Source organism: Mesoplodon densirostris, chromosome 1, assembly GCF_025265405.1.
Source record: "Mesoplodon densirostris isolate mMesDen1 chromosome 1, mMesDen1 primary haplotype, whole genome shotgun sequence".
Taxonomy (NCBI): domain Eukaryota; kingdom Metazoa; phylum Chordata; class Mammalia; order Artiodactyla; family Ziphiidae; genus Mesoplodon; species Mesoplodon densirostris.
In genome coordinates, this window is record NC_082661.1 from 174,932,503 (window position 1) to 174,958,418 (window position 25,916).

At 38.9% G+C, this 25,916-nt stretch overlaps 1 protein-coding gene across 1 annotated transcript in view; it reads right to left on the bottom strand.

Moving 5' to 3' along the window:
• KAT6B (lysine acetyltransferase 6B) overlaps window positions 1–25,916 on the bottom strand; it is a 184,173-nt gene that overhangs the window by 48,237 nt on the left and 110,020 nt on the right. The window contains 9 exon segments of the mRNA XM_060111653.1: window positions 433–548; window positions 2,100–2,221; window positions 3,205–3,513; window positions 3,516–3,549; window positions 3,551–4,136; window positions 6,973–7,105; window positions 9,570–9,651; window positions 9,879–9,994; window positions 19,694–19,802. Coding sequence (XP_059967636.1) covers window positions 433–548; window positions 2,100–2,221; window positions 3,205–3,513; window positions 3,516–3,549; window positions 3,551–4,136; window positions 6,973–7,105; window positions 9,570–9,651; window positions 9,879–9,994; window positions 19,694–19,802 — 1,607 coding nt within the window.

Below are 25,916 nucleotides of genomic sequence, written 5' to 3' on the forward strand. Positions count from 1 at the left end.
AGCACTTAGACTTGACTATCAGGACAGCCCTGGTGGCACATTTGTTAAGAATCCGCCCGCCAATGCGGGGGACGTGGGTTCGATGCCTGGTCCGGGAAGATCCCACATGCCTCAGAGTGACTAAGCCCGAGAGCCACAACTACTGAGCCTACGTGCCGCAACTACTGAAGCCCACGCGCCTAGAGGCCGTGCTCCGCAACAAGAGAAACCACCGCAGTGAGGAGCCTGCGCACCGCAACGAAAAGTAGCCCCCCGCTTGCCGCCACTACAGAAAGCCCACACGCAGAAACAAAGAACCACTGCGGCCGCAAGAAAAAATAGAATTGACGATTAACATTTATGTCCTAAAAATCACCTAATTCCAGCTTTAGAGTGTTCCTTCCTTACATATGAGACATTAAGGTTGTATACCTGCCAGGCTCATTCCATTACCTTGCATATTCCTGTGGGTAAGGCGAGGAGTACCAGGTTTGGATTTCGTATTTCCCGAATTCTATTACAGACGGGTACCGGCCACAGTCTTCTACTCCACTTTCACACTCTATTTTCTGTCAGACAGAAAGAAAACAAAATATGAGGATTTCTCCACTTACATTTTGGTTCTTTCACCAGTGGATATGAAAATCTATCAAGACCAGAACACTAATCGTAACCGTGAATGTTCATGTTGTTGAAAAAAAACATTATAAGCCCTTGTGAAATAATAATCAACTTTGTATAAGATTCATATAGAAATACCCTAAGAAACAGTATTAGGAAAGATAGGAAATGAATACCTGTTAATACATACAAATGTCTATTGAACTAAATTTAACGATCTGCTACAATGTATTAAAACTGAGGAAATTATAAGATGATGTGGCTGTTACACACTGTCACAGTCCCCCGTTCCTCCACCAAGTAATATTTAACCTGACTGTAGATAAAGAATCAATTGCGAAGTTTGCAGTTTGACTCCCATCTCCTTTTACTCCCATGCAGGAGGTTAAGAACTCTGCTGGCCTGATTCACTGTGGCATTCCCTGGGTCTAGCCCAGTGCCTGACACAGACAAGAAATGTTCTTGAATGAAAACGCCAGTGTTACCAGGTTGAAAAGAAAGGGCCTTAGATTTAGCAGTAACTTTCAGGTAATTGCCTGCTGTTCATCACGTCTATATACGAATGCCAGATACGGTCCCCCAAAATGGTCAATTTAAGGACTTCAAATCTCAGTGATGGCAGGGCGGGGCGGGGGGAGGTGGATTTAACATTTTATCTTAGCCAAAGGAAACACTACAAAGAATGCAGAATGAGGAATGGAAATATCCAATGGCCCCGCAAGTAGAAATAAGCACAAGTATTTAGCCCAAGTGGTTGCTACAAAAAATAAAGTTTAAGAGCCTATAGATAGCCCCCTACTCCCCAAAAAAGCAAGTGAGGTGGGGGTGGGAATCTATCCATGAATATGGTGCCCTGGAAACAGAATGTGGTCTACTGTCAGAAGAATTCACAATCCATAATAAATTTGTCTTTGAGAAGTCCAACAGCCTTTCCTTTCAATGTTTTGCTAACAATAAGCTATGTAGAGTTAATATTTTAAGGAGAATCATTTAAAGAAATTACTGGACAATGAAAATAAAAGTGATTACAACTGATCATGCAACACGATATTGCCTTCGCCAATGCCTAACAGTTAAAATCAGGAGACATTTTTCATATGGCTGGCCACCTGTGCTGGAAGAAACATCGGTCAATTTAAAAGTGATGTTCTTCTTTTTGTGAACCATTTAAAAGGGCTATTTTCTTAATTTGAGCAAAAATAATCAGAAATCTATTCCTTCACCCCTAGAAGCATTTTTCAAAATCTGCCTCAATAACTGCTACTCTGGCCTATTCTGTGAGACCAGCTGAGCCATTACCAACTTTTAAGAGTGGAGACAACTCTATATAAAGTCATTACTTTCGAATGTAGAGTCAACAAAAATGATGGTAACAGTTAAAGAACCACAAAGGATTTTGAGGGGGATTCTTTATAAAATCAAGGCAGTTAATTTCATAGTACTCATATATAAAGGTCACGTATTATCCTCATTACTAGAATGCAGTATCCTGGCCTTACCTCCCAAGACAGTTCCTGGGCCTGCTTAAAAACATCCAAATCCTCTTCAGTAACGGTATCCTTGTTTCCAATCACATTTATATCTGTACTTTCTTGTTTGATGCTTATTTTGATTTCTGTATCTGTCATTTAAAACCAGCAGAAAGTGTATTCACTGACTTGCATCATGAATAACCACCATATAATTACCAAAATGGCACCAAATTACCAAAGTGGGCAAATAATGGATTTTTTTTAAGCTTTATTAGCTTTTACATCTAAGCACTGCTCACAGATCCAGCAGTACCTTTTCCCTGCTGTACCCAAATTGTTATTTGAATTATCGCTGTTGTCATCTTTTTATAGCTTCAACAAATAAATGACGGAAAGAGCGAGCAATACAAAGCAAAATCATAGTTTTCAACCAAGGTTAGAAGGCATATCAATGTCTAGGTATAGAATTCCCATGATCACGTTTGAGATAATAAAATCTACCACTTTGTCCAAATGACACATTTTTGGCTTTTGTTTCATAAAGGGTAGCAAATGTAACGGGCCAATTTGTTAAATGAAATCAGTTTTCTCCCTGAGGTGAGTACACACACAGACACACTCACATCCAAAAGCACACTTCACAGAGTCACAGATCAGGCTTTGTTGAGAAGGAAGCAGGATGAACTTTGTCATGAGAAAGCAATGGACAGAGGGAGACGCGGAGCTGATGTCCCCGCTGCCGGAAGCACAGACAGCATATGGCCACGCAGCGCTGTGGCTGAAGAGGTAGCACGGGGAGGAACATGGCAGAGGCGTCAACAGTGGCTACTCATGCGGGACTACAAAGCCATAAGCAATGCTACGGACGCATCTGGGGGGTCCTAGTGTCACTACAAATGGAAATAAGTCATAAAAAGTGGGAGAGTATTAGTTGGAAAAACAACATTTTGGAGGTTTAGTCAGCATTAGAAAAAGGTCAAAGTTTCACTGCTTCTGTATGAAAGTGAAGTGAGAACAAGAGAAATAGCTAAGACCTATGTGACAAATAGGAATTGACTGATTCTTTTTTTGGGGGGGTTGGGGAGAAAGGGACGGGACGCAGGTTTGGTTGGAGCTTTGACCTTTTGCTTACCATCATCCTGATCAGGTTTAATCCTTCCGTCTGTCAAGCTCCCCTTCCCTGGTGAGGGGGTCCCCATCTGAGGGGTCACTTTATATTTTAACCTGCCTAGCATCCTGTGCTTTTTAAGGAAAGTTGTTCGCTTGAAGTGAGCAATTGCTTTAAAAATACGTCCTCTAGCCATCCCCCAGCTAGAGGAGGAGGGGTGAGAAATAAATCTACTTCTAATATCTCTTTTTCCAAAGAAATGGGCTTTTGATTTTGCCGTGGAAGGGAATTCGATTTTACGACGCATACGTTTAGGTGGTGCATAACTTGGGTGTCCCTTTTGGCGAGACTGTCCCTGAGTGGTATAGATATGAGAGAGCCCATCAAAGAGTGCCTTCAGCTGGCTGTTATTAGTGAGACTGCTAAAGGAGGGCACACTGGACTGGCTGGAAGAACTCTGGGGAGAGGTAGAAGAAACAGAAGTGCTGGACTTTTGTGAACTGGGGCTCTGACCAGAGATGGGGGTTGCGGGTGGGAGTGAAGAAGGTGGAGGTTTTAGCTTTTGTGTGGTACCTGGAGCCAACACATGAGAAGTGCATGACTGTTTCTGAGAGACCTTTTTCCTTGGACGATAGTGCTTTGAAAAGTCTATTATTTCACCTCGTGATCTGCGACCATCAGGTGATGGTGTAAAAAACTTAGTAAGGCCATCAATGAGCCCTTTGGTTTTCTTGTTAACTTTAAGTGTAGAGGCAGAAATGTAGGTGGAGGTGGTGGTGATTTTGGTGGTGGCACCAGGCCGAGTGGGGTCTGTAACAGCCAATCTGCTGCTTGAGTCCTTCCCAGATGCAGCATGACCAGATGAAGGTGTGGTACAGACTTTAGTCTTTTGACCCCTACCAGGTGACCCCCTTCCTGTGAATGCATTCATGGATCCTTCATCACTGGTTACAGACCTAGGCAAAAATTTAGAGAATAGTATCAGCATTTAATAATAGAATTATAAAGGTATCTAACACAAGTTTATAGCAACTAGATGCATTCAATGTGCTTAAACTTAAGAAACTGAATTGCAACCCTAAGCGCTGCTTGTGTGTGTGTGCCTCCACCTAGGTGTTTCTCTGTTGAAACAGGTTGCAGCCCCTACACTGGCATGTCATGATTCTCCCAGGGCCCATCCAACAGGTAATGGAAGAATCATGTGGAACCAAGGGCAATATGGATAAGAACATTTTTGAAGAGACTAAAAGATCACCCAATGCTTTCATTATAATTAAATAAAAATGTGACCCCTTGTGTCATCACAAGTAATTATGATTTCCTGAAATATCTTTTTTAAAGTATTAAAGGAAATAAGTCATAAGTATTATCTAGAAGCAAAAGAAGAAGCTTATCTAATCTCTAGTTAGAATAATTTTAACTCAGATGGAAAATTTATGTAAATAGAATTTGGTTACATCTATAAATTAGTTTTTTTTTTTTTTAAGAAAACATTAAAAGATACCCTCTTCCACTTAGCACTTTATGCTTAGGATGATAAGATAACCAATAATACTCTCTAGGTAGAGGAGACAATTAATTACAGCATAAAATACTGCTGAAAAAAGGACAACAATAGCAAAAAACTGAAGAAATGATTAAAGAAAAGCTACAGCGGGTCAGACATGACATGGAAAGTCTGGTGAAGAAGCAGCACATTTACCATGGTCATTATCAGACACTTGGCATCAGAATCTTTATACACTGGTTCTGACTGCTGTTTCAGTTCATTTGATGATGGTTCTGCCCATACAGCTGTGTGGTCAATGGAGACCGGGGGTCACTCCCCTAGCACACAGCTGCTTACAGGAACGGCAGCTGCCTGCCCTCACCTCAGGCTAGGGCTTGGAAAGCTACCCATTTTGCAGCAGAATTTTATTCAACAGAAACATTTGCATGTGAATTATGGCAGTGCTGGGGCCCAAGAATGGAGCTTAAAAATTATCAACTGAGCTGAAGGCTAGTAATGATGAAATGGAAGCCTGAAAATGATATGATCTTGAATTATAAAAATATCTTAAATAATTACAAATAGAAGAGCATACTTAGTGGTCATCCTGTACACAGAGATTTAATGAACAATTTCGGCAGTCAGCTAAAGGGGAGGCTGGCGCAGATCAACAGAGTGAGCTACTAGGCTCATCCAAAGCAGCTCAACCGCCAGGAGCTTCACCCAATGCCAGGGAGTCAGCCAAATCAGGTTAGAGCTAGAGATCTCTAGTGTCACAGTGAGAGTTACCAATAAACTACTCATCCAGGCTAAAATGTTTCACATCAGAATGCTACATTTGGACTGTATCTGGAATCAATTGCCCAGAAAGGATAATACGCTTATAAAGCATGTAAAAAGGAAAACTCCCTAGACTGTCTTAAAAATTCCTAAGCTCAAAGGACAATTTTGGACAAACAAAAAGTTAGGATTGGTGCCAGATGCAATTTTCAGCTGTGTCCTTTGTTTAGAAAGTTTATATCCTAATTTGGTTTTTTTAATTGGGCCCTGAGGATACAGTCCCATTTCGGGAAAAATGCTTACACTGGACGAATGCAAAAACATAATTTCTACTTCAAATGATGCTAATATGAAAGATTTTATTCATGAATAGGTTTCATGTTTGCCTCTGGAAATTAACACAAATTCCATATTAAGATGTCCACCAGTTAGAAGGTTTTCATAAGGTTTCATAGAACACTCTAGAAAGGAGCATGCATTTTTCTATTTCTCCTTTGGGAGATAAAGGTGTGGGAGAATACTGTTTTTCTGAGAGCAGGTAATAAAGTGAATTGCTTCAGATAAAATTAGGGGGGAAAGAGTAAGCAAGTGAATTAGACACCTGGTGTTTCTTCACTGTGTGTGCAGAGCTCTATTCATTTCTACATCACAGTGATCCTTTCACTAAGCCTAAAGAGAAGGGCAACGGTCTTATTGATAGAGCTGCTTCAGATATGCAAGTCTACTGATTTCATTTCTAAACATCTTACCTAATGTTGATAGTCAGTCAGTTCTATACTCTATATAGGTTAAAAAAAATACATCCATTTCTCCTCTTATCTTTTCTCTACTTCTCCAAGTAACTCCTGCTAAATGTTCTACTTGGCTTTAAAGGCATCTATGTGGCAACAGGCTAGAGGAAATGGGGCTATCATAGTAGAACTGCAGTCTACCGCAAATATATTATTTTGTCTGTATGTTTGCACACATGTGCACATACGAAATGGTCTTGTCTAACTCTTTGGAGGCATTAGGACAGTCATTTGCAGGTTTCTCAGAAGCTCCTATTTCAGAAAAGGGAACTTAAAAAGTTGTAATACTAAATTAGCACCAGAAAAGAAGAATTTTTCTAAAATGTTATCTGGGGCAACAAAAGAGAGTCACTAGAGATGTGAACAAATCCCTCTCTTGTTTTAAAAACCCCCAGAAAAAATATTCATATAAGTAAGCTCTTCTAATGTTCAGCCAATAATAAAGTAGACAGAATAACTGTTTCCAATTCTTACATTCTGCTTCTATCCTGCTGCTTGAAAAATGTCACTTAGCATCACAGATACTGCCAACAGAAGACCCCGAAATGCCAACTGTAATTTAAAATGTTATTTTCAAAAAAATTTCCACAGCTTATGCAAAAGGAGAAATATTCCTCATCCCTTGAGTTTGTAAAAATGATACTAAAAAGATAATGGAATCTAAGGGGGTTACAATCAACTATATCTTAAAGCACAACATACAAGATTTCTTTTGATAAGATCTCAACCTACAACAATCGTTGCTTTAATTTATTTTTCGGTCGTCCAATGGGTTTTGCATATCGTCGTTTTATTTGTGCAGCTTTCTCATGAAGTAGTTTTCTTCCCTTTTTCTTTGGTCTGCAGACTTGGCAAATCCACATCCCTGAATTAATATATATATGAGAAAAATATTTTAATGTTTGATTTTAGGAGAGAGATTAAATATAAACTGCAGCTGTAATAAGCTGCCCAAGGATGCCTGTATGCAGAACTTGACCCTAGAAGATGGATCACTCCCTTCTGTCATTCTCCTCAGGAAGCTGTCATTAAAGGTCAATTTCCCCAGGGTCAAGGTGCTGAGAGCAGAGGGCTGACCCATCTCAGAACTCTTCCAATAAGGCTTTTCCCAACATGTCACCAAGCTTCCCTCGACCATGTAAACACACATGAAAACCCAATCTTGTCAGATATTATATATCTTTTGATTTGAGGGAGACATTTTCAAGTCAATTGTTTTTTTGAAACTTCTGGGGAAAAAATATTTGTTTTATCGTCTCTTTTTGAAAATTTTCTAACTAAATTATAAGATATAGTTTTTAAAATTAAAACAAAATGTTTAAGTACTATGGAGCTACAATAATTAAAACTATGCACCTGGCATATGGAAGCAGGTCAATGGATAAGAACTGAAAGGCCAGAACAACTGAAAAGTTTAGCATACCATGAAGGCTGTATTTCAAATCAGTAGGGAAAGGATGAAACGATTCAGTAAAGGGTGATAGAACATACAGCTGTCTATCTAGAAGGAAAATAATTATTTCCTATCTTTTATAAACACAAATTCTAGGCAGATGAATATTATATGGCAAAATTAAATGTTACAAGCACCAGGAAAACTATGTGGATATTAATATAATCTAAGCATGACTGACATGTAAGACTGAAGCCATAAAGAAAAAGATTCATGGATTTGACTACATAAAAATATAAAGAGCTTCTGCAAATCAGTAAGAAAAAAGTGAAAACCCCAATGGAAAAATGATTAATGAATAAAAACAGGTGCTTTACAAGATGATATACAAACAGCCAATAATCAAACACAAAAAAGTTCAATTTCACTATTTAAAGAAAAAAATCAGACATCTTTTTTCTGTTACCTAATTGGTAAAAATTTTGAATAATAACACTGTATTACCTTGAATCTAAGATACCACTGACTATAAGATGCATCTGATTTCAAAGATGTTAAAATGTTTTTTTAAAAAGTGTGTCTTAGATTCAATGAAATATAGTAATAGTGAGTGTTGGTCATTTATACAGGGAAACAGGTATTCTCATACACTGGTGGTTGGTCTGAAAACTGATACAACCTTTCATGTACACAGTCTTTGATCCAGCAATTCCTCCCGGAGGAATTTATCTTAAGGCAATAATTGTGGATGGAAAAAATTGGAAACATTTGTAATATCCACAATAGCGGATGGGTTAAATAAGTTATTCTTTTCTTTACATGGGGTTGCAAAATCAATTATGTTCAGGAACCACCCAGGTGTAATATATGTGACTGAAGCAAGCTGGAATGTAAGGCAACAGGTAGCAGTGAGACTGAGGCAGAATGGGGCACTGACAATTCAAATGCAAAATTTAAAAAATATTGCACCAGCTCTTCTGTAACACAGTTAAGAGAAGTTTTTAAAAAATATATAGAGAGATATAGATAGATAGATAGATAGATAGATAGATAGATAGATAACCAACAAAACATTTCTGTGGCCCACAGTCACCAGGTTTGTAACCCCTGCTCTATGTACTATGGAGTTTTACACACTTATTAAAAAGTATGTTTAGGAGAACATTTAATGATGTGGGAATGTGAGAAGCCATTGTTAAGAGGGAAAAACCATAAACATGTACAGAATGTTCTATTTCTTTTTAAAGGGGTGGGTGGGGGCAGGGAAGGAATTTCTAATTGATTGTTCTTTTTATTCCTTTTTGTCAATCTATATTTTCTACATCTTTCACAATGAAAATGTATAAATTTTGTAATAAGAACGCAAAGTTATTTTTAATGTTTAATATGTTATCATATGAGAAAAAGAAGGCTGAGTTTGACTGACTACCCGATACATAGAAAAGAAAATCCATATTCTATATGGATATATCCATGTAAGATAGTTCAGATCCTCATGTTCAAAATTATCAACTAATGGCCAAGAAAATGGTGATGGCTCCTGTAATTGGACTTTTCTGGAGCCATCATTATCACCATCATCGAAAATAGGTAATTTCTTACCTCTGAACACTGTACTGAATAACACGGAGAGTACTCTAAACTTTTGACCTACCTAATCTAAACTTATTCTAATAGGGGAGTGGTTTCAGGAGAGGAATGGTCTTTTTAGTCCTGTGGATGAATTAGAGTATTTATTATATACATTATCCCCAAACTCAATGCTTTTACACTTCTCTGCTCACAACCTGTGCCAAACCCACAAGTACAGACAGGGAAGGTAGGAGGCATGAAAAAAATGCTTAAGGAACCTGTATACTTCTGAGCTGTCAGACATTAGGACAAGGCTAATGTGTACATAATAAAACACATTTTTAAATATGGTTTAAAAGTTCACCTTTTGGCATTCTGGAAAGTGGGGGATCACAGCACTCCATATGGAACCCTCTATCACAGGAGTCACAGAAAAGCATATTATCCTGCAATATAACATATTAGAGACTAATTGAGACTGAAATCAACTGTAAAAGGCCACAAATTCTTATGTTATCCAATTAACAAAAATAAAATATAAGGAAGGAGCACCACGATCCCTGTTGAAATATATTTAAACATTTAAAAATAGCAACAATCTATAAAAATGAAAAACCTTAACATTGAAAACTAACAATTTACCTGGAGACAGACTACTGAGAGCCATACTTACTGCATTTTTGCCTTGGATTCTACATGCACTGCACGTCTTGCATTCGATGCACTGCCACCTTAAGGCCTTTACATTTGTTGTTAATTCAGGACAAAATTTCAAACAGGATGGATGTCCTATAAGAATAAAAAGCAAATTGCTTTATGGGACTGGTGCCTTCAATTTTTTAAACTCCCGTTCCCTAATATTTAATAGATGGTGATGATGTCAGCCAAAGAACCTTAGGAACTTGAAAGTACAAAAAGATCAAAGAGGGAATTTCCTCGCAGTCTAATGGTTAGAACTCAGAGCTTCCACTGCAGGGGGCACGGGTTTGATCCCTGGTTGGGGAACTAAGATCCTCTGCAAGCCGCATAGTTAGGCCAAAAAACAAACAAAAAACCATATCAAAAAAATATATATATATATCAAAGAATCCAAATTACACTTTCCTGTCTCCCCCACCCCACCCCCATATGTGAGAGAGTGACTGTAAAAATGTTTTCCCTAAGAGAAATTTGGAAAATTTACACCAATTCTAATCACAAGTCTTGGAGAACTTGAAGATAACGTATGCTCAAGATCATGTTCTCACTCCTGTGCCTTCTGTTAAATCTCTTGACCTCGCCCTCTTCGTCGATCACAATCTACTCCGAAGTTTTCTGGCTTGCCAGCCTGCGAGGAGAGTGCCGAAGTTCAAACAATTCCTGCTCTCTGAGTATAATGAAATCTTAAAACAACAGTTAACTAATTAAAAATCTGCGGCTGCTTTAACATAATACAACAAGCAAATGGAAAAAAGAAAAAAAAATCCAATAGCATACAAAGAATGTCCCATTGCTGGGATACACAAAGAAGAAACTATTGCCATCTTGCCCCTGGGACGCTGAACTTAAAATCTGTAAGTAGGAGTAGAAACAGTGAATTTGGAAGTTGCAAGATCCAGGCTAAATGGAATATGCCAAGAAACATACCCTTAGCAAGCGTTCCCCCATTTTTCTGAGTGTTCAGATTTTCTGCACTGTTTTGGACACACTTTTCATTTAGCAGCTCTCACCTCACAGAGGAAAACTGGAGACACCGAGGGGCAACGCCATTCAAGGAAGCCAGCCAGGCTATGCTGAATAATAGATTGCTCCAAAAGGTTTGGGGAGTGGGAGGCTAGACTCTTTGGAAGGCAGTTCAGTTTAAAATCTGATGGTCTTTTATCACATAAACCTAAGATCTCCAAATTTGATTTTACTTTTCTAAATCTGGTCTTAAAACAGTAAGAACGTTAGTAAATCCCATGTGAAAGAACTTATAACCAAGCTGCAAAAGAAACCTGAGGGGTAAAAAAAAAAAAAAGCAGATCCTGCAATTTCAAAACTGGTTTATAATTTCCTGACTTTGGCAGGCTCATTGTTTAAATATGTAGTTTGGGTTGCTGCCAAAAAGGTCCTCCTCCCTAAAGCTTAACAGGTGCTTCATGAAATTCCACCCACCAGGAGACTTGGCTTTTTGAAGTAAAAACATTCAAAATCAATCATCAATACTGTTAATAAAAGCACACTATTCCTGAGTTTAAAAAAAAAAAACTAAACATCTGTATTTAAGATGTTGAGCAAATAAAATGTTGTCATAGGATTATGACCTCAGGCAGGAGAGACACCCAGGCAGATGCATTTAACCTATGACATTATTCTTTTACAAGGGCTTCTCTCATTCAAATGAACGTGGGGGGGGGGGGGGAAGAGTTTAAATATATAAAAATGGTTATCAATCACCTCTGTCTGCTCAGGAACAGCAAAGACAGCTTGCTTTTCGACTTTAAGAAGTACACTCTGAAGGGGGAGGGGAAGTTCTACTTTGATCAGGTTTTCCCCCGCCCTGGGTAGTGAGGGGGGTAAAAACTCAAGTTTTAAAGAACAGCAATTTAAATTCCACCCTTAAAATGGGTCCCATCAGCTTAAAAGTATACCATTTACTTCTCTTTTTTTTCCTCCTTTTTTATTACTTCCTGTAAGTCATACATCACTAGCACATATGACCTCAATTTCATGCACTAAATTTTTCTCCACATTAAAATCTGCTTTTGTACTTTATAGCTCAATATCCAGCAACTAAGGTAATTCACATCATATTATATAGCTTACTATTTATTCTCGCAGATATCCTATGAAAAATACTTTTTAATAATTAATTGTACATTTTGAAAGTTAATGGATTTCAGCCACTTTTAATCAAGAGCAAGGAATATGTTTCCTCTTATTGCTTTCTCTCAAAGTAATATTATATCTCAGCTACTACCACTTAAGCTACCCTATCAAATTCTAAAATCTTCAGCCTATCTTTTCTTTAGGCAGCAATCTTACCTTTATTTAGCTCCAGAGAATTGGCCATAGATCCCTTCCAGCTCTAAATTTCTATGATTCTGTAAAGGATGCTGAGGGATGAAGAAACATTCCCTCTTTACTTTCTCACGGCCAACTTTAAAATAACACAAAAGACTGTAACTGAATCTTGACATACTACTACACAATCTATAATAATTAGATAAGGACAAAAATACTATTGATAATGCAAGTCCTTACCTCCCATTTAGCCATTCCATAAATTCAACAGTCCCCCCTAAAATTTGGGTTCTCTCTGATGACACAATTCAGGGCGGTTTACCTTTCTGGAGTTTGTTTTATTTTTGTGGTTTGCAATTTATCTGATTTGAGAACATAACATATATATTCATTCACTCATTCATTCTTATTACCAGCATATACTAAGCACTGGTAGCTTATAACAGTTTTATCTAGCAAAACAAGAGGAGTACTGTTTAAAATTAAACAAGTACCAGTGAGACCACAAACCAGTAGAAATGATTTTTTGGAGTAAGTACTATGGGAGAAAAAAAAATGGGCTCTGTAGTAGAAAGAATAATGCCCCCCAAAGATATCTATACTGTAATCCCTATAACTTGCAAATATAGTACCTGACATGGCAAAGGGGGCTTTGCAGACGTGACTAAGGGTACAGGCTTTGAGATGGGGAGACTATCCTGAATTATCTGGGTAGGCCCAATCTAATCACGAGTACTTAAAAGCAGAGAATCTTCCAGCTGGGTTAGTAAGATGAGATGAAACGAGGAGGAGGAGAGGTTCAAAATAGGAGAAGGACTCCACCCAGCGTGGGGGAAGCCACACACAAGCCAAGGAATATGCGTGTCCATTAGAAGCAGGGAATGCCGTTCACCTGACCACAAGAAAATGGGGATCTCGGTCCTGCATACACAAGGAACTGAATTCTGTCAACAATTTTGTGGCAATGTGTTATAGCAGCAACGGAAAACTATGAAAGACTCAAGACACTCGGTCCCTCGGATTGGCTACCTGACCAACCATCTGTCCATCTGAGACACAGTGAAGAAAAAGACATTTCAGATCACACAGTGCACCATGAAAGACAACCATTAGACAAGAATTAGGATGGGGTGGCTTGGAGATATAGGTAAATCTAGCAGGAGGTTAGAGGCAGGGCTTCCTAAAGAAGAGACCCAAAGGATGAGTGGGAACAGATGGGACCAGAGCAGGGAGCAGTGTGGGAGAAGACGGCATGTGCAGAGGGAGAGGCGAACATGCTGACATTCAAGAAGAGGAAAGAGGTTTGATACAACTAGTGTGAAGGGGATGGTGATGTGCAAAGGGGTCAACAGGAGCCCAATCCAGAAGAGTGTTTTGGGCTTGGATTCTTCCTAAGGTTACCTGGTGGACACTAAACAATTCTGTGATTAGATTTACAATTTAAAAAAGTAACTTAGGCTTAAGTACAGAAAATTGATGAGGGGAAAGAGGGTAAATATTAAAGTTAGGTTATTACAATAGCAGCTCTGAGCAGGTCTGGTGCGGGTTATGGATATACTGAGGATGTAGGATACATATTAGGACGTACAACCAATGCATTTTTGGTGATTTCTTGCTATGAGAGAATAGGACAGAGGAGGGCTTGTAGAACTGAATGAGTAGCTGTTGGGATGCCATTTGCTGAAATGGGAAATCCCTGAGGAGAAGAAGGATGTTGTCTGTTTGCTAAGATTTCTGTCGTTTTTATTGTGGTGGTTGTTTTTTGGCGGGGAGGGAGCAGTGTTAAGGTTCATCAGCTGTTTTGGATATTATCTCTGAGGAGCCTGTGGGGCGTCAAGTGGAGAAGTTCTGGAGGCATTTATATCTAACGGTCTGGAACTCAGGAGAAGCTGTGAAGCACAGAGAGAAAACACAGGGCCAAGGACAGGATCCTGAAGAAACTATGAGGCCAAGGAGCTCACAAAAGATCTAAAAGAAGTGGCAGAGAGAAAACACAGAGAATATGAAATCACAGAAGCCAAAGGATGAGAACATTTCAAGGAAAAATATTCTCAACAAGTCAAGTATGGCTGAGAGGAATACCTGGTGTGGACTGAAAGATGTCCATTAGATTGTGACCAAAACTTAGAAGGCACCTTTAGATTTTGCTACATGGAGGCCACTGTTAATCATACCAGCATAAGTTTAGTGAAGTAACAGGCCAGACCAAGGCTTCTGCTTCCTGTTACTCTGCTTGGATGGTCAATCCAGCTTTGGGCTTGTGGAGAGTGGGGCTCACCAACCCTTCCTCCTCCATCCCTGTCTATTCCTCTTTGGAGTCCAACTTGAGGTTTCTTTCTAGTCAAGGGTCTCCTTCCAAACCTAATTATTTCTGTGTCTACGCAGTGTGAAACTGGATGACTAACCAACAAACCTCTGGGGCATTTTCTCACAGTAACCTTAAGAAACTAGTGATTTAAAAAATACACACACACACACTATACACACACCGATATACCTGTATATTGCACCAACAAGCTCACTCTGGGAACAGAAGGCAGGCAAGTTTTGTTTAGGGTTAACGTACAAATAAAGACGAGCCCAGGAGAGACTTCAGGTCTCCTGAGGGTGGGCTGACATCGGACCCTGTGGCTCTGGCTCCCTTTACTGTACGAAGGTGAGCTTCCTTCTCTCCCAGCTGCATCACAGCAGCCTTGCTGTCTCCGATGTCAATGAGCTTCCACTTAGAATGATGCTATAATTTTGAACTGTGCACTTATCTTAGATTTGCTAATTTGAAAACACACATGCACACAACTCATCTGTAAGTAAGATTTAACCACCCAGCAATCTGAGCAGCTGACACAAAATTTCATTTGGTATAATATCTAATACTTATGTGAAGCTAATTAAAGATAATTTGGTCTTAATGAGGCAAAGAGAATATAACAGTGTTAATTTCAAAGTAGGCTGATCCATGAAAGTCAAGTAAAATCACTTCCTAGTCCCAACATTTCCATAGACCTGAAGACTATGTAATGAGTCCCACATCCATTTTAGTGCTTCGAATAATCTTTCATCTTTGGGTAATGTTTCATAGTTACTGATAATCTTCATAGCATTATCTCACTGGATCCTCACAACAGCCCTGTGGATGTGGGGTGCAGACGTCACCCTCTGAATTTCACAGATGTCTAAAGCTACAGTTCCACAGCCAGCAAGCAAAGAGGACGGGATCACCACATTTGGGTCTCCTTGTACTATGTACCTCACTTCACATTTTTACTACCTGTAAACTTGAATTATTTTTTTCAAAAGAACTTTTAGCAGGAAAAACATAGTTAAAGAATATACTGCCCATTTGCAGCACTGAGCCATCTTTAAAAACACAGAAATTTCTAATTGGCTTTACTTTATGATGTAAGCAGAAGGAAACACTTATTACTCAGGTCTATGAAATCTAAGCAGAGTCTAAATGTGATATCATACAAATGGTACTTCAGATAGAGGTGACTAAAAACCTACAGGCACATATGGGAAACACATTTAAGAGTGATCCTCCTTATGGGCTGCCATCTATATTTCCTTTTTTGGGTTTTATACTGCTATGGGTATTTTTTTCACAGAAACATCTTACATTAGGGATTCCTTTGATCATTACGAACAGTCTCAATGCAATCCCAGAACCAGTGGACTCTCTAGGGTGTGAGACAGTGGCCATTTCCATGAGGCCAACCAGGGCTACCAGCCACTCTGTAATTCCCACTTCTGAAACTGAACTGGACCATGACAATGGGGCTCTCACCATTACTGGAGGACACCGTTGAGCCAGCAGCGTCCAGCCTATTTTATTCTTTTTCCCTTATAATCACCAATGTGTCACAACAGAGCATTATAACTACAAAATCCCTCCAAGCTCTCTAAGAAGAACCATATTTTATTTTGATCCCTCTATTTCAAGACTAGCAAATTGCAAAGTCCACTCATCTACCAGATGAAGTAAATGTCTACAGTGCATCTCCCTGAGTTCGGAAAAAAATTTTTTTGCCGGGGGTGGGGGGACTAAAGTAGCTAAATCCAGACTGGCACAGTACACTCAAGGGAAGATCAAGTGAACCTTAACACTAGAGCCAGATCACACTGTGGAGTCCAGAGAAGTACTCCGAGCCGTCCTCTACCCTAAACAAAGGGACATGATGACCCCAGGGCTTGAATTTCTGCCATGACCCATATCTCAACTCCAAAGCCTCTAGCTCATTCTACCCGAAGGGAGGAGGCTCACAAAATGACTCTGGATAGAGGCCTTCTAGATAGCATCTGCAATCCATTCTTCTCCATTTGTTAACACATTCTTGGCCGGAGACATATTACGGCCACAGGCGTTAGTTTCTGCAAAAATCCCCAGTCAATAATGTGTTAAAAGAGAAAACAAGAGATCATTTTTGAAAAGAGAAAACACAACACTACACCTATACACCCTAGAAAAGTAAGAAACTTCAGGGGGAAAAATATTTCAGTGACCTCCAAGTATAAAGGAAATCAAACCTCTCCTTTGGCAGGTCTTCCATCTGGGAAAGACGAAGGGAGATTGGTTACATCAGAAAATCTAAGATCTACCTGTTTAGAATTACAAGCCTTTATACCCTGTGAAAGAGGCCTTGAAGTTATGATCTAGGAGATAATGATCTCTTATCAACTCAAGTAAGTGTATCACCAGAGGTAAGGAAATATATGAAGGGAACTTTTCTTTCCAGATTTAAGTATGTCTTTAATCTGTCTAGGCGCCCAGACAAATAGATACTCAAGAAATGAAACAGTTAAGGGTGTTTTTAAAGTACCACCTTAAAAATCACAAAGGGTAAACCCTAGACAAGAGAACACCGCTAAATGTATCAGGCAGTTACACAAAACAATAATTCATTCAGAATGAGCCTCGTGGGAAAACCCAAAAGATAACTACAGAGTCAGAACTGATGAGTGAGGCACTACCTCACCAGGAGAAAACAAGGAGGTTGCAGGATTGAAATTTATTAACCTGAACATACAGATAATGTTTCCATGCCCTTTTGTCACTAGCTATGATACCATGGGCAGGTGAAAGAGTTTTAATGAATCTGTAAAGCCCATCAAAAAGACTGTCAGAAAGCATTTCTCAAGCAGAGTTTGAAATGTCTTATTTCCAAGGCTCTCTCCTCTTAGTCAGGTTCTGAGAGCTGCAGAACCATTTAGGGCCTATCAAGTTAAACCTTCACAGGAGGAGGAAGAATCATCACAAAACAGTGCCATTCGTCAGTGTGAAACATTTCCTCTATCCAACCATCAAGCAGCTGTCATAAATGATAAGATTTTAAATTACTTGCAGCAATCAAGAAAAATATCAAACATGCCAAACAACAACAACAAAAATCCCACAACTGCTGACATTTATAACACACTTACCAGAGTTGTTGCAGACCCTATGTTAGGCTATTTACTTATGTTCTCTCCTTTAACTTCCATACAACCCAAGAGGTAGGTGCCACCATTATCTCTAGTTTTCTAATAAGGAAACTGAGGCTCAGAACGGTTAAGTAACTCATTCAAGGTAGAGGAGCTGTGGCTGCCTCTCTACTTTGCTCTTAACCACTACACTAAACTGACTTCCTAAATGAGAGTGTGCTAGCATGTTTTGCAGATTTGTTGATGTCTTTTTTTTTTTTTTTTTTTTTTTGCAGTACACAGGCCTCTCACGGTTGTGGCCTCTCCCGTTGCAGAGCACAGGCTCCGGATGCGCAGGCCCAGCGGCCATGGCTCACGGGCCCAGCCGCTCCGCGGCATGTGGGATCTTCCCAGACTGGGGCACGAACCCGTGTCCCCTGCATCGGCAGGCAGACTCTCAACCACTGTGCCACCAGGGAAGCCCTGTTGATGTTTTTAAAGAATTAACTGTAACCAGAGAAATACTTGCTAATTGATTTAAAAATAACAGTTTGGGGAGAAAAGTTTCAGTAGGCTGGGAGAAGAAAATTTAAAGATTAACACAGAGATTAATTTTTAAAAACCCAGTAACTGGGGCTTCCCTGGTGGCGCAGTGGTTGAGAGTCCGCCTGCCGATGCAGGGGACATGGATTCGTGCCCCGGTCCCGGAAGATCCCACATGCCGCGGAGCGGCTGGGTCCGCGAGCCATGGCCGCGGAGCCTGTGTGTCCGGAGCCTGTGCTCCGCAACGGGAGAGGCCACAGCAGTGAGAGGCCCGCGTACAGCAAAAAAAAAAAAAAAAAAAAAAAAAAAAAAAAAAAAAAAAAGAAATAAAAACCCAGTAACTGCTACTCACTCTGTTGAGAGAGATACATATGGATACACACACACACACACACACACACACACACACACGTGTATGTGTGTTTGTATACATACATACATATAACCATATATATCTCACCTGGGCAACTTATCACCTGCTTAACAGGAAGGAAGATTGGCTGGTAAGACAAATTCTTTTAGTGTAAGCACAATTTGAGTTTTAATTTCCATTATAAAAGTGGAGGTGCAGTCTTAAAATCCTATGCTGAGAAAAAGAGGTGACAGCAACCTTGAAAGCTCTTTGGGTATTGCCATTTGCCAATGGCCCAGTGTCCCTACCCAGCAATTCCTTGATTGCAACATCACCTTCTGCATAGACCACCCTTTTCCTTTCTTATCCTGGGCAATTTAAATTTCTTTCATGCCTGATGACTTCTTGATTCTATCAATGTGTTTTCCAGAATACTGTCCATCCCTTTCCAGCTGTCACACAGAGCTGGGCTGTAATATTATATTTCACCAGTAGGTGTCGGGACCTGAAACACTATGTATTCCAGCTGAAACGTCTTAAACTGAGACTTCAGGTTATAGAAAACTAGTGATTCTAGGTGCATTCAGCATCAAAGTTTAGAATTCTCTACCTTGAATTTACCTGCAATGTAGAATAATCCACGTTGCATTATCAATGCTGGTATGAAATCAAAGCTTAATTTAAAATATGAATATATGGGCTTCCCTCGTGGCGCAGTGGTTAAGAATCCACCTGCCAATGCAGGGGACATGGGTTCCAGCCCTGGTCCGGGAAGATCCCACATGCCGTGGAGCAACTAAGCCTGTGAGCCACAACTACTGAGCCTGCACTCTAGAGCCCTCAAGCCACAACTACTGAGCCCGCGTGCCTAGAGCCCATGCTCCACAAGAGAAGCCACTGCAACGAGAAGCCCGCGCACCACAAACAAAAGTAGCCCCTGCTCGCCACAACTAGAGAAGGACCCAACGCAGCCATAAATAAATAAATTTTTAAAGCTTTTTTAAAAAAAATTTATTTTATTTTATGACATATGGTTTATGTCAGTGTTAATATACTCACACTTCCCCCCCACCTGCATTTACTTTTTAAATTTAAAGCTTACTCTATTATCAAATATTGCTTTAAATAACAAACTTTTTTTCGATAGAGAGAAATCGCATGTAGCTATAATGGGGAGTCACTGTACCCACATATACAAAATACCAACTTACCACTACTACCACAATCTGCACAGGAGAGGAGTTCTTCTGGTTTCTTTTCACGATTTGATTCTTTTGTCCCCAGACAGAAGCTGCATATTGGAATGGGATCGGCACGGGGCTACGAAAAAAATTAAAATGACAAAACACTGTTAGTTTTCCATTTCAAAATTTAAAACAAAACATTAAAATCAAAAGCTTCTTACATATTTCTTTACCAAAGAAAAACTGCTGAAATAAGTTATTCATATCAACATTTTCTGCTAATAAAAACCCCTCAAATAATTTGACACTAAAGTATTGCCAGAATAATGCATTTATGTGTAATGTATAAGACTCAGAAGTAATTTTCATTAAGCCAAAGAAATCTAAAACCTTTATATATTACACTACCTTCCTGAAATGAACATTAAGAATTCATTTGAAGTCTCAGTTGTTCCCATAATCTATACGCCTACTATAAATTGATTCACCTATTCAGTATTACAGTCTATGAGTATCTTCTAGTCAGACCAGATTGTTTAATTAAACTTTATCAAATGTTTTAGTACAGGTTACTATTATGCATCAATTAAATATTTGACATAAAATACTGGTATGTTAAAAGGTGACATAACAACAGCATTAGAACTAAGCAAGAACTTTAAAATTCTGTGGGATCACTTGAGATGATCAAAAGACCATTAACAAGGCCTTTCTGGCACCAATATCTTCAAAAGTAAACCACACCATGCCACACAAAGGAGACAACACAACCTCTGACATTCCCACTTTCAATAAAAGAAAGAACAAAACATTTGTCTAACCCCGTAGCACCCCCTTAACTCTCACTACGGAAACTGCTTCTAACAATGTATAAATCTGCATACATTTTAGTGCCTCCATTGTTATTTATGACTACCAGCAACACTAGTATTCCCATCCAAATGAAGAGTTGACTGTGTCTACAGATCTGGTCACATTATTTTGAACAGCCAAACTGTATGAAAACTAAAATTTTATTTCATATTCCAAGCTTCACACATGTTGTCTGCTAGCCATCTGAATGTAACTATAATGTATTTATATTTGAATCTCATGAATCAAAAATTTAGGGCAAGGAAGCTTAGTATAATCACCAATTTTTTTTAATGTAAATTAAAAACAAGATTTTGCTAGGCCTAACTTTCTAAATATACATCAGCGTAAAATAAACCTCATTTGTTCAGCCACTCTATTCCAAACGCCTGATACATTGCCTGATGCACAGCAGGCACTCAAAATGTATTTGCTAACTATATAAAAATATATTTGAATATAAATGAAAGAAACATATGCTAGTTTAAAAACACTTATCTCTAAAATAATATTTCAAATGGTAATAATGATTCCAACAAACGTCTTGGTTCAATGTGACATGTCATCAAAAACCAGAATTCACCTTATGACCAAGCATTTGCAAAATTGTTCGTTATGACTGTTAATTTCATCTTACAATATAAGTGTTCATTATCTTGCCCTAATTTTCGGCTTAATTTGTTCTTTTAATATGCACAGGTTTCACTTTCTGAGGTAACTATGCAAACCCATTTTTGTAGCCCCAGTTAAAAAGCAGAGTATAAAACACTGTATTAGAAAAACCAAAAAAGACAAGCTACAACAAACTGGTCACTGACTCCTGCCACCATTTTTTAAATGCCAGATAATCAGCACTGCATAATTATGGATCCACAGTTATTACTCACAACTGCTCAACTGCAGCACCTTGGGAACACTTTTGTTCCTTTAAATAGCAATTAAAAGAACAATCTGGTTTTCAAGTGACAACATTCCCCTGATAGATTCTAGCTAAAACCCAGTCCTTATACTAATGGGATTCCTACTTTCATTTGATATAACAATGCTCAAGCCATTGCTGCCATCCTTGCACTGATAAATAATTTACAAAATGTCACATATCATTCATGCAATGAAACAAATCCAAATCTGCAATCCCATTTTTCTTTCCCAGATGAATTTTTAGCTGTAAGAAAGACATGGCCATCAGCCAGCATTCATGCTCATTTTTCGTTTTTAACTAAAGGTAACACAAAGGACAAAGGTTGCTAGTAGTTCATGGCCAGAAAGACCGATGTCCCACACTCTGCTCAATAATAGAAAGCATAGATGATATCACTTCACGCCACACTCAAGCGAGCCCCACCATGCTGATGTATGCTCACAACCATTTATTTTAGGGATAACTGTCTCACAATACTCTATAAAACCACTACATTATACAGAAATGTCTGCCCTGCTGAATTATTGATAATTCAAAGCACTTTTTGCTAACCTCAGTATAGCCGAGTCTAATTAACTTTAAAAAGCTGTCACTTGTATGGAATGAAACTTTTACAGTAATGCACGTAAATGGGTCACAGAATTATTATGATTCACTATTCTTGATCAGACTACACATAAACTGTTTCAAAAAATAATCCCTGGTAATAGATTAAAATGGATTGCAGTCAGAAAGAGGTCTGAATCAATGGCAACTCAATTCTACATAAATCCACTACAGACTAATCATATCTAAGAGGTCTGAAAATGGAACCAAACATCTCCCAGTTCTGAATTCCTTTCTTTGAAATTTCACACCACCACCTAACCTGTTGATCACATTTTCTTATCAACATGCCTGAATATTTCAGTCTGATCTTGAGAACGAACACTCACGGACAGGTTTAAACTCTGCAAACGGCTTGGGAAGCATTTCTTCCTCACCTCCCATGTGATGGTCCTGGGGCAGCTGCTAGGCTAGAGGCCACTCATACACTAGCTCATTTAATCATCTTAACAATCCTGCCAGGAATGTATATTATTATGCCCATCATAGGAAAGAAATTGAGGCTCCGAGAAGTGAGGTAACTTTTCTAAAGTTGCAGAGGTTCAAGTGTGGAGCTGGGATTCAAACACAAGTCTGTCTTCAGTAAAGCCCATTTCTCACCTTTACTACCTCCCCTCCTTATCTCTCCTCTCTCAAGAAAAACCAATGTTTAAAAATTATTTTCCATCAGCAGTAATAACTCTAATGTGCTCATAATCTCTGCCATCCAATTTCTCCCATGACCAATGGCATATGTTTTGTAAACTATTAAAAAAAACCTTTAATATGCTATAGATTATTTATTAATTACAATGGGGAAATGGTACCTTTACAATGGAAAAGTCTGGTAGACAACCCCTTAACTGAGCAATCGAACCTATCAGCCATTATGGGACAAACTGACATGAGATGCCTCCCAAGCGTGGTGCTGAAGGACTCGGCACTGCCTATGCAGTGTTCTTACTGGAAACATTTAGCCTCAATCTAATCATAAGGAGACAATCAGGCAAATCCAAATTTAGGGACATGCTGGCCTGGACTCTTCAAAAAATGTTGATGTCATGTAAGACCCAAAAAAGGGCAGAACCAATTTAGGCGATTAAAGTGGTGGGAAAACTAAATACAATTTGCAATCTTTGCTTGGATTTCGAATTTTTAAAAAATAACTCACGGCTGTAAAGAACACTATTTGGATAATTAGGGTAACATGCACTAAATAGCAGACAACACATAAACTAGACTGTGATTATATAAGAATTGTCTTAGGAGTTATGTGCTGAAATATTTTGGAGTAAAGTGTCATGACGTCTATAACTTGAGCTCAAATGATGCGGGGGAAAAACCTATGTGTATTATAGTGTATGTGTGTGCAGAGAGGAAGAGAGAAAGCAAATGTGGCAAATGTTAATGGCTGGTGAATCTACATAAAGGTACTTGGATGTTCATGACATTATTCGTTCAATTGTCTAATTATTTGTTTCAATGTTTACAATTTTCCAAGCAAAAAGCTGGGGGGCACTTTCAAAAAAAGATACAAAATGAGTTATTATATAGTTGGATTACAACATTTTTAAAGTAAAGTATCTCAATCCAATTACTGCTTCACAGGAAACACAGAGGACGGAGGAACATGTCAATCTACACAGCAGAGGGATGCAAGTACCAAAACTCTGGAGGACACATGACCCAGTTTCTTCAACAAGTAAATTAAAAGGGTGACAGAATGAGTGAGGGAGACAGAAACAGATATGGAAGAAGAACCAATAGATTAAGAGATTTAAAAGGCTGATCAGCCAATTATAACATATAGTCCTTATCTTGATTATGATTCAAATAAACTGTAAAACAAAACAAAATGACCTACTGAAGCAACTTGGGGCTGGTTGGCTGGGAAGAGACTGTTGGGAGGGGACAAGCTGGGTGTCTTCATCCAGGGGTAGGGGTTAGATTTGTTCTCCATGCCTCCATGCCCCAATGAGTCATCTTAGACTCCAACAGAGCTGTCCAGCAATGAAATGAATTTTTTTCTTGCTTTTTTTTTACACTGTGGTAAAATGTGTGTGTGTACGTATGTGTGTGTGTACACACACACACACACACACACAAATATATATAAAACATAAAATTCACCATCTTAATCATTTTTAAGTACCCAGTTCAGTGGCATTAAGTATGCTCACAATGTTGTACAACCACCATTGATCTCCAGAACTTTTTCATCTTCCCAAACTGATACTGTCCCCATTAAATACTAACTTCCCATTCCCCCAAGCCCCAGGCAACCGCCCTTCTGCTTTCTGTCTCCATGAGTTTGAGTAATCTAGGTACCTCATATAAGTGAACTCACACAGTCTTTGAAATCAGAAGCTATGGAGATACTGCATGGACCCTATCAGGATGGCGAGGATGCCACGGTGCACAAAGGAGCCTCCCGCCGAGTTGGGATCTGGGACCTTTTCAAAGGTCCTTTCCAGATCAAACAGTTTAATGGTTCCATGGCTGGATAATTTCTAAGGCCCTTCCCAACTCAGCTCTAATTTTTCATTGCTTCTATTCTACTTTAAAAGAGATTTTCAGAGTCTTCAGGATGCTTGATATCAAAATAAGACAGCCTTTTCTGAGGAAACATTCTTAAATCCAAGACAACACATCTTTGATAAGTTTTATATTTGCATACGGTTACTTTTATTTCTACCTTGAAGGAAAAAAAGACGCTTGTTAGTCTAAGAAACTGGAAAAAAAAAAAAAAAGGAACAGAGGGAGGGAGAGAGGGAGGGAGGAAGGGAGGAAGTTCATGCACAGATCAGAGCCATGGGCATCCAGGCTCACATCCTCTTCCTGACAAAGACACCAAAAGGGGTTTTGCCTCCACGGTCTCCACTCAAAATGATCAGAGACACAGCCCTCTCTTTCCATAATCCCTTAAGGATTCTTCTCCTGGAGTCATCTACAAAATTTCCTGAATCTACTTATAAAACACACCATTTTAGTAATTCCAAGTGTTGGAAACAATTCGGCATTTTTCATTCATATATTCACACTTGTATCATGGAAAGACCTGAATTTAAATTCTGTTCTCTGAGCCTTGGGTTCCCTCTTTTGTGAAAGGGCACAATAGTGTCCACCTTGTCTTGCTCCAGGGTTGCTGAAGTTCCCATGTGAGTGAGTGTGTGAAGCACTTTGTAAACTATAAGGGTCTATTCAAACATTGTTAACAATTGTTGCAAAATTCACTCTGGCTGTAAAAACAAACAGGGCAAACAAACAACTTCAAGTCCTTAATAAACATCAGTGCAAATAATTTGTTCTGGAGTTTAGAATTACTCTATAAAAGATGGATGTTGTGAGCCCCCATGAAAAGTATTCATCTTACAGGATTTTTTTGTTTTTTGTTTTTAATGAATTAATCAGGGAGTACAGGAACAGTGTAGAAAATGCTCAACTGAGAGTCAAGAGGCCTGTAACTAATTTAATAAAAGGAAAGCTTCAAAGGAAAAGAAAAGAAAAAGATGTCAAAGGAAGAAAAGCACAAACAAATATAAAATCTTAAACTAATAATACCACAAAAGCAAACAAAGATGAATATAAATCCTGTACACCCCAGTATCAAACAGTTCATCTTTGGAGAATGTTCTCTACACTTTAGCTCAGACAACTCAATTCAATAACTCCACAACAAGCTGTATGGAAGGGCTGTTTTAAGACTCTGCTGTATTTATCTCTTTAATTTATACCCTTATTGTCTCACACTGAAATTTGAAGTCGAGGTACTACTTTCCTTTACCAAAATGCTTTTCTCAAGTGTCTCACTTGTGCTGAACACAAACCCTGTGAAATAGGCTTGGTGGCTCTTTCTGTCTCCACGTCACAGGTAAGTTAAATGCCTCCCTA